The following is a 15918-nucleotide window of genomic DNA, read 5'->3' as shown; positions in this document are numbered from 1 at the left end:
GGTGGCACAAACTTGAAGGGCCAAGTGGCCTACTTCTCCTTATGGTCTATAGAGATGATATTCTCCTGGAAGAATTGTAACCTGTAAACACATTAGCGAGTTTTGAGAACACATTACTGGATCTGTTCCAGAATCACTGGTTTGGTGTGTTATACATTGGCACTTTGAGGATTACTGGTTCAAGTTTTAGAATTCCTCCAGCTGGAATGAGTGGCTTTTTCTTGCCATCGATGATTTGGAACTCACGATCTTTATTTTTGATGTTGCATTAGGCTTGCAGAGAAACCTGTCCTCTTGGTAAAAATACTTCGCAGTCATACAGCCTCAACTTTACTTTTGAGTGTTTAACTTCTGAATTACAATGTTGAGGCACTTCACACAAGTCTGTGAAGATCATGATATTGTCTGAGGCACCAGTATTTATCTAATACTTTGTGCTGAGTTAATATTCTCATTTTGTAGTCATCTTTACAACAGTTACAAACTGGTGTATGGTGTACAGTGATTCATTGGAATCTTTAGCTTCTATCTCTCCTGTGGCTATCTGAACCTGCTTGTACTCTCTCCTAGCTGTATACTTGTATGGAAGATTAGATTAGATTATATTCCCAACAGTGTGGAAACAGACCCTTCAGCCCAACAAGTCCACACTGACCCTCCAAAGAGTAACCCACCCAGACCCATTTCCCTCTGACTAATGTACCTAACACTATGGGCAATTTAGCATGGCCAATCCACCTGACCTGCACATCTTTGGATCGTGGGAGGAAACCGGAGCACCTGGAGGAAACCCACGCAGACACAGGGAGAACGTGTAAACTCCACATAGACAGTCACCCGAGGCTGGAATCAAACCTGGGACTTTGGTGCTGTGAGAAAGCAGTGCTAACCACTGAGCCACCGTGCCGTCACTTGCTTCCAGTATGAGCGGACAGCTTTCCCTATGCTTTGCTTTTGCATGATCTCCTCAACAGTATTTCCATCTGGTCCTTTGTATCTGAAGTATCTGTCAGCATAATGCAAGACCTGATCAGTTCTGCCATTAAAATGCTCTAGCCACTAATCGATAAACTCAGAGCTTCTGAATCTGATCATCACTTTCCTGAGAGTAAATTCCTCACCTCTCAGTTTACGTGCTAATACTGAGGCATCATTGATGCCTAATACTATCCTGTATTTAATTAGAATATTGTTACGTTGAGCAAATTCACATGATTCTACAAGCTTTGTTAATAAAGACACGTATTGATCTAAAATTCCTTTTCACCTTAGGTCCTAACATTGAACATTAACACTTTATAAGTTACATTTATTTGTCGTTCAAAGTCTTCAAGTCTATAAAATCTATGCTGTCTGTTTTTTTGTTCTTTAGGGAGATGTATGGTTGAATCCATTTTGAAACAGTCTCTTCCCAGCAGTAATAAGTGTGCAGCTATGCATAACTACTCTTGTTTTTTCAATAGATCTGTCATAATTTTGTCACTTTGCCATTACGAATGGAAAAAAAGAACTGCCAGTTCTGTTTAATATCACCTTTCATTTCAGCTGGGAGAAGGTAAATTGCTGCCATTATATTCTGCCCAGAGTTTCAGCTCTGGCTTGCTTCTTTGTTCCTTTTCAGTGATTTTCAGTGGCAGCTTTCACAGCTTTGAACATTTATGTATCTCTCCATTGGTTGTTGTGCCTCTATATAGCTCTTCAATATTCAGTCTCAACTGCAATCTGACACTATGTTCTGAATTCAATCCAGTACCACATTGTCTGTACTATATCCTTCATTGAACTGGTTGCAAGATGGCTCTTCATAATTGTCTTGTGGTTGAGGTCACATGACTACACAAAGCTTGGAGGCTCAAGTCTAGTACTGTGTTATTGTATTTCAATGTCATACAGAGCTCTTCCTGTCTTCTGGCGAATATTTATCTTTTCAGATTCAAACAGATTATTTGGCTAATATTACTTTGCTGTTTCTGGAGCATTGCACTGTACAAACTGATTGACATGTTTTCCCTGTACTACAGCAGCAACTAAAATTCAGAAACATTTTATTGCTTGTAAACTTAAATTGTGATTGGTTCAGTATGTTTTGCTTCTGTACTTCTTTTCATATACCAATCCATACAAAAAACTACATTGGAAGAAGTACAACAGTTAATCCAAACAATGCGTGATTACATCATCAATGTAAATTACACGTATCCCCCACATACATTATTTCTACTTTATATTAGCTGTACTTATCATATCATTCCTGCTTTTACAGTATGTTGGTGTTATTTTAAATTTTGTGTGGTACATGGTAGTTTTTTTTGGGTCTGGGAACACAAACATTTTTCCCCATATAAATTAATAGTAATTGCTTCTCCACTTTACATCATTGTGACTTATGAAAGGGTTCATAGGAATTCTCTACTTTCAGATAGCAGGGGAAACTGTAAACCTATAGTCAATTTTAAAGAAAGGTCCTGCATTGTTGACACGAGGGAAGTGAAAGTACCACTGCTTTTATGTCAGAATAAAGGCCTTTACTTTTATTTATTTTATTAACCAGTACAAATTACAAACAGTTAACAATGAACAGCAGTTTTACAAGAAACAGCAATTTACTGGGGAAAGGGGCAGCAAAGCCGGACCCACCATACAACCAGTTCACAGGGAAAAGAGGAGGAACCTCAAATCCCACCCTACCATATCGAAAAAGGAAACAGTAAAACAATCACATACAAACAGTCTGATAAACCGAACAATAAAACACTGCATATATCACAGACACCCCTGGCAACGCAGCAAACTATCCATCCCTCCCACCTTCCGGCCAGTCTAAAGCAGCTGGACCGTACACCCCTTCTGGCTGGAATGAGACCTTTATTCAGCAAAAAACAAAATCAGACGACATAAACTCCACTCCTTTGAGAGTGTAAAGTACAGAGTTTTGACAAATAAAATGTTATTAAATATTTCTAACTCAAGTTGAGAACCATTTGTTATGTCAATGGAACATTTCTACATTACTTCTGAGCAAAGAGTGCCATCTACTGTTTCTGTAAACAATTGAATAAAACATCAGAAGTCACTTGACACCAGGTTATTGTCCAACAGGTCTATTTGAAATCACCAACTTTCATAGCACTGCTCCTTTGTCAGGTGAGGTGACTTGACTTGACTTGACGAAGGAGCAGTGCTCTGAAAGCTGGTGATTCCAAATAAACCTGTTAGACAATAACCTGGTGTCATGTGCCTTCTGACTTTGTCCACCCCAGTTTAACACTGGCACCTCCATGTCATGAATAAAATATCAGCATTCAACCCAAGGGCTTCACTTTTGAAAAAAGATAAAAAGACTTTATAGTTTTTAGCAACAGGGAAAACAAACATGGTTCTAAGCTTTTTCTCGGACATCAATCACATCCAAGATTCAATTAATTTTTCTAAAAACACTCCAGAAATTATATAGGCACACTTGCCAAATAGGTTTTCAATAAAATGATAAAAGCAAAGGAATTACTTAATACATTTGCAAAATTGGACTTTTGGATTCATTACAGGGAAAGATGATAGTTGTTGGAGAATTCCAGCATAAACTACTTCAGGTTAGTGTGACAGCAACACAATAATGCACAAATGCTCACAGGAAAACCATTATGAAGCAGTAAAAAAAAGCATTTCCATCTCCCAAACAAGTATAAAATTTTGTTAAAGATGCCCCATCATTCAGTACCAAAAAGGCCATCAGAAAGTAGCCAACCCAGGTCACTCAGTTCTTCATTTGTTGCTGTCAGCTTTGCTTTGGCTCAGGAAGCAGTTTGATTTCCTGGTATTGGGCACAAGTCTTCTGCTAACATTTGTAATAGGCAGATACATCAGGACTCAGATGCAGGGTAGACCAAGGCCAGGTCATCAATGGTCATTGTAGCTGGGTGGGGGTATGCAATAGTTGAGTTGTTGCTCGATGCTGTGGGGGAATGTCTGACAGACTCTTGGCTGATGGCTTTTCAAAGAAACAACAATTGTTTGAAGGGTCACAGATTCTGGCAATGTTTTGCACTCTAGTTGAAAAATGTTAGGACTGGGAATCATTTTCTAATACTCTGTGTTCATTTCCCAGATTCGGTGTAACCGAGTAAAATTCATTTCACTTGATAATGGGTCTCTGTCTTAATCTAAAAAGAGCACAGCTTTGTGAGGTGATTTTCGGCTTTCACATAGTAGTCATCTTTCAATGCCTCGGAATGACACTGTCAGTACCAATTAGGAGTTAATTAATTCATCATGATGTAAGACTGTTAAGCCTGGATTGTATCTGTTAAACAATGCCATTTGGGATGAATTTAAAGCAAGGATCCAGACATCAAAGGCACAATCACCAATAATAGTGTGAAAAGGTAGGGTGCACAACAGGCTACCTTCAAAGGCACACAGAGCTTTGGGGAAGAAGAATTTGTACAGGTTGAAAATAGTACAGATGGTAAGGGGCAAAATATGAAAGGAATTAAATTCAAAGATTGAAATTAATTTCTTCAAGATGCTTCTAATCTCCCATCCAGCTCTCAGCAACATTGAGGTATCCAGTCCCTGCTTGCAACACCCTGAATGCCTTTGATCCACCTCATGGCTCTGTTCCTTCTCACCAGCCCTTATCTTCACCACCCCCTGCCCTCAATGTCTTTGCCTACACTGCCATGGCTGTCCCTCCTCACCAGATTTTAAAAGGTCCCAATGCTGGAGTAAACCCAAGCCATGATGTTGTTAGCATCCCCTCCCCCACCCACTGCCAACTGATCCCTGAACCATTTGCTCCGTTGCCCTGTGGCTGTGGCCTGGTCCCACAAGCATTCTCACTGGACAGCTTACCCAGCCTTTCATTCTGTCTGAGTGAGTTCCTACTGTCAATACCAGTACAATCTGAAGAATTGCTTTGGATTCCTTGACTTTAAAGTTGCGTCTCCATGCAAACTCCCCAACCCAGACACATCCCCCTCTTAGGCCCCAAAATATTAACTTGGGGCCTAAGTCTTTAATTTGTCTATTTTAACAGGATCAGTTAAATATTTCCCTGAACAAATATCAATTTCATGATTTTTAAAAAAAAACACTTTCATTCATTTAACCTAGGACAAGCTCATTATCCAGCTTTTTCTTTCGGTTCTCTTTCTGAAGCCCAAAGTCCATCCTTATTATTGTCTGGCCAAGCTGGGAGTCTATTCTACTGCCAAATGTCTGATTTGTGGTATTTGGAACTTTGTCAGAGAACACAGGGATGTATTCTGGTAGTGGTTCCCTCACCTTTAGTCTTCCCTGAAGAAAGAAAATGATGAAAATGAAGTTAAAAACTATTATTTGAAAAGGCATGCAGTAAATGCATTGTACTTACATGAAAAAAAAAGAGAACACCGAGCTAAATCCAAGTATATTTGTTCATGTTCAAGGATCTGTTGATTTGAGCATATTCCAATCTTTAAGTAGTTCTGCACAGATTTAATTAACGTTTATGCATCTCAGAAACAATAATTTCTACCTTTTCAAGTTCACTCAAAATTTCATCCCATGCCACTTTTCTTTATGAAAGGCGATTGGGATACAAACCTCAAGAATGCAGTTCCATTCTCACTCACAATGAACTGCAGCTCACCATTGCCACAGATTTAAAGGGATGCTGGGTATCTTCAAGGCCTTGAGGAACCATGACAACGTGATCCATCTATTGGTCATACCACCTCAAAAGAGTTGGATGCAAGAGTTTAAGTAATGTCATTAGACAGAACACTTCTCATCTTGGCAACATAGATTTCTCCAAGTGTTAAATGTTTTGGCGTCACATCTTGCCCTTCCATACTAAAACTGTCTTCCCATATAGGGTGCATATCCCGCTATTCCCTTTTCATTCATGTATTCATCCAGGTGCTTCTTGAATGCTGCTAATGTATCTCCACCACCACCTCTGGCAATGTGTTGAAAAACATGCCTCGCACATATCTTTTACACTTGCCCACTCACACCTTGAACCTGTGTCCCCTAGTAATTGATCCCTCCACTCTAGCAAACAAAAACTCATACTTTCCACTCTCACCATGCCATTCAGAATCTTACAAACTTCTATCAGGTCACTCCTCAATCTCCTGTATTCTAAAATCGCTAAAATCTTCCATACCAGGCAACATCCTGGTAAACCTTTTCTGTACCCTCTTCAAAGCATCGACACCCTTCTGGTAGTGTGGTGACTAGAATTGTAGACAACATTTCAAGTGTGGCCTAACTAAAGTTCCATCAAGCTGCAACATAAATTGTGTCTATCTTTATACTCAATGCCCTAAGGCTTTTTTTTACTACCATACTGCCACCTTCAATGATCTGTGGACTTGCACACCCAGATCCCTCTGCATATCAATACTCCAAATGGTTCTGCCATTCACTGTATAATTTCCACCTGTACTTGACCTTCCAAAATGCATCACCTCGCATTTGTCCAGATTAAACTTTGTCTGCCATTTTTCTACTCATGCCTCCAACTGATCTATATTCTGCTGTATCCTCTGACAATCCTCCTCACTATCCACAACTCCACCAATCTTTGTATCATCTGCAAACTTACTAATTAGACCAGCTACATTTTCCTCCAAAATAATTTATGTAAATCGCGAACAGCAGGAGGTCCCAGCACTGATCCTTCTGTGGAACATCACTAGTCACTACCCTCCATTCTGAGAAGCATCCTTCCACTGTTCCCCTCTGTCTCTTTGACTAAGCTAGCTTCTGTATCCATCTTGCCAGCCCACTTTTGATACCATGTAATTTCAGCTTTTGTATCAGTCTGCCAGGAAGGACCTTGACAAAAGCTTTACTGAAGTCCACGTAGACAATATCAACTGTTTTTCCCTCAATCTTCGTTACCTCCTCAAAAACTCAAGTTAGTGAACTACATGGGTTTTTCCTGACAATCAGCGATGGTTTGATGGTCATCGATAGATTCTTTCCAGATTGTTATTGATTTCAATGTTCTGCCCTGACCTGGCAGGTTTCGAATTCTGGTCCCCAAAACATTACCTGGGTATCTGTGATGACCAGTGATGATACCACTAGGCTGCCACCTCCCCAAGTTGAGCAAGAAGAGCACAGCATCCTTTCATGAGTCATCTTCAGTATTACTGCTGTCACCCCTACCTGCCGCTGCTGAAGTGCAGTATCTCTCAGTATGAGAAGACCCCCTTAACCCACCCTCTATGCTTCCCAAGTGCTAATGTCTGTACTGGTGCACAAAAATTATGCATTGAAAAACAGTAAGTCACATGTACTTTATGACAGCTGCTAATTTCAATGCAGGGAAGAACATGAGACTATAACATACTTGTTGAAAATTGAGAGGTAGATTCAGAAGGGCAGATGCTACAACTGAGTTGATCAAACAAATTAAAATTGTGAGAAAGACCAGGCTGAAGCTATAAGACATATTCTTCTTGGACACTGTAATGGTGGGCCATGAAAGTCTCTTTGCAGCAAAGCAACAGAGATGGCAAATTTTAAGACTGCAGAGACTCGTTTTCTAGAGTAGAATCATTCTCTCACTGTCCACCTACAAAGTTCTGCTGTAAATTCAGCTTCAGTGTTCTGTGGCCTTGGAACTGGAGACATCCATTGGCAAAAAATAAACCAAATTATGAAAAATTACTTTCTCACTGATATTTTGACACAGCAGGCATTTAACACATCGCTTAAATCCACCTCTTAAAACAATTCTATTGTCCTTAAATCACTTAGAAAGTTGCTTTTTTTTGTTGCTAAACTAGAGCCGCAGAGTTAAAGTGAAAGGAAATGAATATTTAAATAACGAGTACAGGTTGTTACTCTTGCAACTATTTCACGGCCCAGTTGCAACAGGATACTTGGCGTGATGTCTAAAATAATTCATGTAATACTAATGAAAATGGTGCAGTGTTTCTAAAACTAGGGTTGGGAATTAAAACACTCCATGTATCCAATAATACTTTGATACATGAAAACAGAAACGGTGTGCTGAAAAAATAGAAAGCTGACCTAAACATTTGGAACCAAGTAAAATCTGTTAATGCCTTCTCCTTATCTAAGCAGCAGTGCTATATTCTTGGAATGTAAAAGTGCGTTAGGATCAATTTTGCAGTATTTATTTTCACTCCAACAATGTTAACAATTTCTGAAGTCCCTTTTTCTTTACGTTTCTCGCAATCTTAAAAATTAGGTTTTCGATTCATTTTGGCACATCTAAGCAACTTTGGCAGAAAATTTGTTTGAAATTAATACTGAGTTCCACATCTAGATGAAAGCACCACATAGATTTGACAATATAATGACAGAACCATTTTATCACATAGCACGAACAATGTATTCTCAAGACTGAGAAAATGTCATCAAATGCAAATGTAAATTATACCAAATGTATCTTTACAGGAAAATATTTTGAAATGTAACCTTTTCATATTAATTGCAATACTTACCTTGTCATCATAATCTTTCAGAAAACTCCAGTTCTTTTCCCTGGTAAAACAAAGGACAAATTCTTAATGCAGTGGGGAATATGGCAAAAGGAAGGTGCCATTATAATTTATTGTACACATATATGTTTCTTGAGAAAGCCAATTTCCTTAGGACTGCATGAGAATCGAAAGGTAATTTGAAGTTCAGGTCAATCATATCCAAACAATAGTAAGTACAGAAAGACAGAACTTATGTACACAAAGAGATTAGTTTGCAGTAACACCACAAGATTACGTATGTTGTTTCGGACCTGAAATTAGCAAACCATAAGAATCTATTGCACTGGTACAATTACAGGACCAATTTCATTTTGTAGTCAGAGGCACACACCATACAAATTAACAATAAAGTGAATGTCAAGTAACAACAGCACAAATAGAATTGATGTCGTTATCCAAGTGAATTAGTCCTTCATGAATACACTACTTAATGCCGATTCCACAATGGAATTAGGTTATGTATTAAGCGAATAAAAATTACAATGCTCAGAGAAACAAAATAAATATCTATGAGAATGCTGAGACACCATCCTATATATAAAGTAACAGAACTGTACAGACTTTAGAAAGCACTATGATTTGGCAGGTATTGAGAAAGGTTGACTGTACCAGATCATTCCAACAGGCATAGAGTTTCACCTCCTCTCCGGGTTGCCCTTGAGGATGCTGTGATAGGGATGAGATTATTCCCCTCCTCTCCTGGAATATAGCTTTACAATGAAGATTTGGAAAGAGATGCAGCAAGTCTAGCTGGGGGTTCATGCCAAGCAGCTTCATGGTGCAAGACTCTGTGCTCTCCAGGCTGTTCCCAGGGGTGCACAATTCTTGCAATGTTGCAACTAAATAGAATCCTCAGATGACCACCACAAGCAAAATCTTGCGGATGCTAGAACCGAAATAAAAACAAAGTGCTGGAGAAACTCAGCAGGTCTGGCAGCATCCGTGAGGAGAGAAACAGAATTAATATTTCAAATCTGATATGGTGCTTCCTCAGAACCCCAGCCAAACCTGCTCAGCTTCACCAGTACTTTCTGCTTTCGTTACTACTAGCATCATGACCTGGTCAGATTCTTGGTCACCATAAAGTAAATTGGCTACCACCATCTTGTTTTTAGTCTGGTCCTTACACTGGCTGCTTTTTCCAATATGGCACAAAAACACACTAGTCAAATAAGAAGAAGGTTTTTTCCCGGGTATTTTTCATTATATAATTTCAGTTACATCACACTATAAACTTTTGCTATAAATTCTGTGTCTTACAGTCTTATTCTCCACAATGACCTGATGAAGGAGCAGCACTCCGAAAGCTAGTGCTTCCAAATAAACCTGTTGGACTGTAACCTGGTGTGTGATTTTTAACTTTGTACACCCCAATTCAACACCAGGGTCTCCAAATCACAAGTGAGAAGAGGCTCCTACCTTAAACAATATGTAGTTTACTGCATAAAAGCAATCAGGTATAGGTTACATTCCTATGATATTGTAAGACTATGAGGAGACCTAATAGCAGGTTTAGCTATTAGTTAGCTAAAATCGCTTCTAACGTTCCCTGCCCAAGTCCTTCAGAGATCATCAGAGAGCTTAATGCAAGCTTCACCACCAACCCTTTCAGAATCATTACCTTATCCAACAAAGCTTGGTGAAAGACTGACTTAAGTCTGCCCAGAGTGTATTTGCGTTTCACCGTTTGTTCTGAGAGTAACTGTTGGAAAAGAAGTTGTGGGAGTTAACAAAAAGACAAGTAAAGCACATCCACCTCAAACAAACGGTTCTGCCCTGGCAGAAAACGGAGTATGAAAGCGTTGGTGATTTCTTTGTAAAATAGATTTATTTTTTGGTTAAAGGTGCAAGATGGGTGTTGAGCAGAGAAGTGAGCTCACCATTCTCTGAGTCCCTGCCGTTCAGCTCGGAGGAACTCTCTCCACACTTGGTCTTGCTGCACTGTGCCCAGGTAAAGGTTCTTGCTCTGGGATCGGTTGCCTGCGGCTGCTTTACCGTAGCCAGGGAGGGTCCCAGCGTTGGGTTTCTCTGCCAGACGGTAACCCGCCGAAGTGGTTCGGCTGAACTGCAGCTCCTTGCTCCCCATCTCCCCGCAGAGCTGCTCCCCTTCACCAACACCTTCCCTCGGCGAATGGGCAGCTGTGATTTCTCTCTCTCTCTGTTTCGTAGGGGGGGGGGGAACCCCTTCCAATTCAGCGGGATTTCTTCAGCTTTGGCGAGCCAGTTACTCGAACTGGAGAACTCTGCTATATGTCCCAGGCAATAGGAGCTTGTTTACTGTCGCTATTAGAAACAGGAACTCTGGAAAGAGCAGCAAGGCGAGAGAGAATTCACCGGAATCAGTCAGTCCCTGCAGGAAGAGAGAGTTGGGGAGATAAAAACAGGCAATCAGCACCAGCATTTACTGGTGGGATAGAGAGTGGGAAAAACCAGAGTGAATTTAGTTGAATTCTCCTGCTATAGTTTCTGTTGCCCGTGGTGAGCTGCAAATTCCAACATAGCAAAAGGGATTCAGACAAGGCTGCAGTTGCCTGATGGCGTAGGGTAAGATTTGGAAGGTTGACTAAGAGTTGGAAGTGAGGACTTTTGAATTGAGAGGCAGGGAACCTTTGAAGACTATTCAGGGTGGATGAGGGCAGATTGCTGGTCTTTTGTGTGTGGTTTAAAGAGAGATCGATGAGAAGGCGCGGTTCTCTGTCCTCAACAACATCTCATCGTACAACCCTCTGGAAGTCAATTTCTAGATGCCCAGAGTAGCCCAACATCTTATCATCATCCAATACAGGAAAGCATTCAGACAGCTCAACAACGCCAAAATAGTTAACTGAAAGCAACAACCAAAAAATGTTTTTTTCTTTGTTCATCCACTGGATGAAGCTCATGAATAAAATTTTAAAAAACAGTTTCTGGTTGTTTGGAGTCACTGAGTAGGGACTAAGGGACTTCCATATTGCCCAGGGAGTCAACAACATTGCTGTGGGTGTAGAGTCACATCTAGGCCAGACTGAGTAAGGATGGCAGTTTCCTTCCTTAAAGGACATTAAATTTTTTTTTTCCTGGCAATTGACAATGGATCCATGGTCATCATTAAACTCTTAATTCCAGATTTTTAAAAAAATTGGAATAAAATCCCACTGTCTGTATTGTGGTATTCAAACACAAATCCCAGGAACATTCCCTGGATCTCTAGATTAACAGTCCAGCAATAATAGCACTGGGCAATTGCCTTCCCTAAATTTCCCTTTAAGACAGAAGCTAACTGCTTGCATATCGAGTCCCAGCAATTTAACATACAGTGGAACCTCGATTATCTGAACAAGACCACAAGGTCCTGATGCTTGGCTAAATTGGCATTCGAATATCCAAACATTTACTTATCAGAACAAAATACTCCCCACCCATGTTGTTCAGATAATCAAGGTTCCTCTGTATTTAAAGAAGCTTTTGCTGTTCATCTTGATGTTATTTACAATTTTACCTTAAAGTTTTTTTCTTCCTTTTTTTAAAATTTGCTTTTGTTGGATTTTTTAAAAAAACTTTCCCAATCCCCTGGTTTACCACTAATCTTAGCTACATGTATGTTTTTCCTTTAAAAAGATGCTGTCCGTAACTTTCCTGGTTAACCAGAGTTAGCTATAGCAGGGTCTTTATCCCCTCAGCATCCGAGAGGTTTAAGCTTCTAATCAGCATCATTGTGTTTCCCACTTTCCTCCTGGGAAGTGTCCCCTGATTCCTTGCCCCTTAACTTTAAAAATTGAAATCAAATCCCACTGTCTGTATTGTGGGATTCAAACACAGATCCCAAGAATATTCCCTGGATCTCTAGATTAACCCAGGACTTAAATCATCCCACTGCCTTGTGGCTCCTGAATGTCAAACCACAAATTATCCATCTGCTTGCACTGGACCTACAGGGCTAACCATGTCCCACTAATTTCCCCACATCTAGTTTCTAGGTATTTCAAATCAACCTGTTATGATACACCTCTGGAGCAGATGGAACCTGAACCCAAGCTTCCTGACTCAGAGGTAGGGACACTGCCTCAAGACACCTGGCATCTGGTTTTTATCCAAGGGTGAGAGAAGAAGAACCGCATATTAATGAGCTGAGATTAGATAGTAGAGTGCGATAGAGTGTGATAATCTGCGCACAAAAGCTTCTTGCTGCTTAACAGGGACAGTTCTGTCGTCCAGGACCTGGGTTATAAATGGGTCTTTTTGATCTTGGCATTGAGAAGTGTCTTGCTCGACATCACACCCAATTATCCAAAGTTTCCATCATAGCCATGTTGATCAGGGGCTGTGAAGATTCCACCAATTGGATATATTTTATTTATTGCTAGTTATTTGTGTCTCTTTAGTTTCTGCTTCTATTCTTCAACAATGATGACTTTGAGTTCTGGTAATATACCAACTGGTGTATAGTATTTCCCTGTTATTTTAGCAAACTTGCAAACCTGTGAGCTACTAGAAGAAATTAACCCTATTATTTCCTGCTGATTTACCCTTGACCTTTTCATATTCTCTTTTTTTTAGAAAGGGACCTATTTACAGCTGATGGTGTAAACATGGATTACTTATCTCTTTATTAACCTAGATCTGTCCAGATTAAATTTGTAGGGAATTCTATTGGGCCCACCATTGGGACTTCACAAATGTAATAAAGATTCGTGTCTACAATCTAGGTTGAAAGTCATATAAAACACCTTCACAATTTTTAAAATGTGTGGCCTTGTCAAAGGAGTTGCTTTTAGAAATGCTGCATTTTAGATTTTAATCAAAGTTTTATTTGGGTAAAAATGAAATTATTTAAGTTATTTCTCTTAAGACGTTAATGGTGAAGAGAAAGTGAGGACCGCAGGTGCTGGAGATCAGAGCTGATAATGTGTTGCTGGAAAAGCGCAGCAGGTCAGGCAGCATCCAAGGAACAGGAGAATCGACGTTTCGGGCATCAGCCTTTCTTCAGGAATGAGGAAAGTGTGTCCAGCAGGCTAAGATAAAAGGTAGGGAGGAGGGACTTGGGGGAGGGGGTGTTGGAAATGCGATAGGTGGAAGGAGGTCAAGGTGAGGGTGATAGGCCGGAGTGGGGTGGGGGCGGAGAGGTCAGGATGAAGATTGCAGGTTAGGAAGGTGGTGCTGAGTTCAAGGGATTTGTCTGAGACAAGGTGGGGGGAGGGGAAATGAGGAAACTGGAGAAATCTGAGTTCATTCCTTGTGGTTGGAGGGTGCTTGTTACAATGTTTGTGTGTGTATAATATATCTATTATGAGTACACAGCACTGTGTTTGAAATACTATAGCATTAATATATCAGTTACATGCTTTAGAAGGAAAATTTAGTATGACCACATTGTTAACTATTGAATTCAACTTATCAAGTTGTGGATAATTTATAGATAAAATAACTCAGTAATGTTTTAAACCTTTCAAATTCATGATCCTAAAACAAACATCGATTGACATAGAAATTCATTTGGGTCACTAATGTCATAAGGAAAGGAAATCTGTTATCTTTATCTTGTCTAGCCATGTGATTCCTGACCCATGGCAATCTGGTTGACTCTCAACTGCCCTGAAAGGTCAATTAGGGATGAACAACCACTCACATCCCACAAAAGAACAAATATAAACACATTATTTACGTTAGGGCCCGGGTGTCCTTGGAGAAGGAGCACGCGGTGTCCACCAACACCCTGGAGTTGTTCAGGGAGAGTTGGGCGCCGCAGGGAGTGGAGTACATTATTTCCCCCTCCAACTCTATTTTGATTTAATCCCTGCCCTCCCCTTCACTGTTTTGATCACACAGCACTGTCCTTTTATGAAGGGCACTGCTTGTCACTGGCCACTCAGGTGTTTTTCCTATCTTCCTGCTGGTGGAAATTGAATAAAGATTCATGCACTTTGTGTCTTTCACTGTGTCTCACACCTGCACACACACACCATGGGAAAAAAAAACAGGACTGTTTGATCAAAAAACAAATTAAAAAAAGAAAAAATAGAGAAAAAAAATAAACGAGAGTGTTGTCCCTACCCTCCCCTTCACTGTTTTGATCACACAGCACTGCCCTTTGATGTGAAGGGCAGTGCTTGTCACTGGCCACTCAGGTGTTTGCCTATCTTGGGAGAAAAAATAATAATAATTAAAAAAACACGTTATTTACATTCGGGCCCGGGTGTCTCTGGAGAAGGAGCATGCGGTGTCCACCAACACCCTGGAGTTGTTCAGGGAGAGTTGGGCGCCGCAGGGAGTGGAGTGCATTATTTCTCCCTCCAACTCTATTTTGATTTAGTCCCTGCCCTCCCCTTCACTGTTTGATCACACAGCATTACCCTTTGATGTGAAGGGCAGTGCTGGTCACTGGCCACTCGACTGCTTCCTATCTTCCTGGTGGTGGCAATTGAATAAAGATTTGTGCACCTTGTGTCTTTCACTGTGTCTCACACCTGCACACACACACCATGGGTGCTGGGGAAAAAATAATAAGCACTACCGCAGTTAAGCGGTAGTGTGGGGGAAAAGCAAAAGAAAAAAGAAAAAATAATAAAAACATAAAAGAGGACATCAGCATTGCCTTTTGTAAAGGGCACTGCTTGTCAACACTGGTCACTCGGGTGTTTTCCTATCTTCCTAAAAATATATAAACACGTTCTTTATATTACCCCCAAATTGTTAACCCCAACTTTCAGTAACTACTATGGATTACTGAGTTGTCAGGTGCTTATTTTAATAAGTCATCGCAGGTCAATTGCAATCAAAATTGTTCCAGGTTTCTGAATTGGCAATGAAGTGGTTTAGGACATTTTTAGGTGGCTTTCAGAAGCCACCCCTTGATCCTATCTGTGCTCCTTGATTGGGTTCAGATCAAGGAGCATAGTGGCCTCTCCAACCCCGTTAACCTGGTTTGGCAGGAAACAGCCTTTCTCTCACCTGCTGGGATGGTAGGTCATTGACCTCATGATGAGTTGAAGCCCTTAATTGGTCAATTAGCTGCCACTTAAGGGCTTTAAGTGGTTAAGTCAGGAAGGTCACCAACAGACTGGTTCATTCTGCATTCAGTTGCTGAGGTGGCTGCAGCCTTGTGTCCCCGGGCTGTGACCATGGGCCAGTGAACTGCAGATCTGAAACAAAAATCAAAATTTTTGGCAAAACTCAGCAGAGCTAGCTGGATCTGTGGGGAGAAAACAGAGTTAACTTTTTGAGTCGGGTGACTCTTAGAGTCGTAGAGTCTAAGAGACCTTTTGGTCCACCATGCCGACCAAGTTTCCCAATCTAAATTAGTCCCACTTAACTATGTTTGGACTATATCCCTCTAAACCTTTCCTATTCATGTATCTGTCCAAATGTCTTTTAAATATTGTAACTGTATGTGCATCTACCACTTCCTCTGGCAGTTCATTCTATATACAAACCACCT

General features: G+C 40.5%; 1 protein-coding gene across 1 annotated transcript; it reads right to left on the bottom strand.

Annotated features, from left to right (window-relative positions):
• Window positions 1-3198: 3198 nt before the first annotated feature.
• Window positions 3199-15512, bottom strand: cimip5 (ciliary microtubule inner protein 5). The gene is made up of 4 exons (XM_072561800.1): window positions 15432-15512; window positions 10385-10854; window positions 8466-8505; window positions 3199-5295 (listed from the first exon to the last, which is right to left on the bottom strand). Exons 2-4 carry the CDS (start codon window positions 10588-10590, stop codon window positions 5104-5106), a joined length of 438 nt encoding a protein of 145 aa, XP_072417901.1. The 5' UTR covers window positions 10591-10854; window positions 15432-15512; the 3' UTR covers window positions 3199-5103.
• Between the last annotated feature and the right edge of the window lie 406 nt (window positions 15513-15918).

Source organism: Chiloscyllium punctatum, chromosome 3, assembly GCF_047496795.1.
Source record: "Chiloscyllium punctatum isolate Juve2018m chromosome 3, sChiPun1.3, whole genome shotgun sequence".
Taxonomy (NCBI): domain Eukaryota; kingdom Metazoa; phylum Chordata; class Chondrichthyes; order Orectolobiformes; family Hemiscylliidae; genus Chiloscyllium; species Chiloscyllium punctatum.
Note: the sequence above shows the minus strand (reverse complement) of the source record. Positions and strands in the feature narration are given on the sequence as shown.

Coding starts and splice junctions, on each gene's coding strand:
- cimip5 (XM_072561800.1), bottom strand. CDS start 10,590: ATGGGGAGCAAGGAGCTGCAGTTCAGCCGAACCACTTCGGCGGGTTAC. Junction 8,506..10,384: donor CGGCAGGGACTCAGAGAATG/GTGAGCTCACTT, acceptor TTGTTTTACCAG/GGAAAAGAACTGGAGTTTTC. Junction 5,296..8,465: donor TGAAAGATTATGATGACAAG/GTAAGTATTGCA, acceptor TTCTTTCTTCAG/GGAAGACTAAAGGTGAGGGA.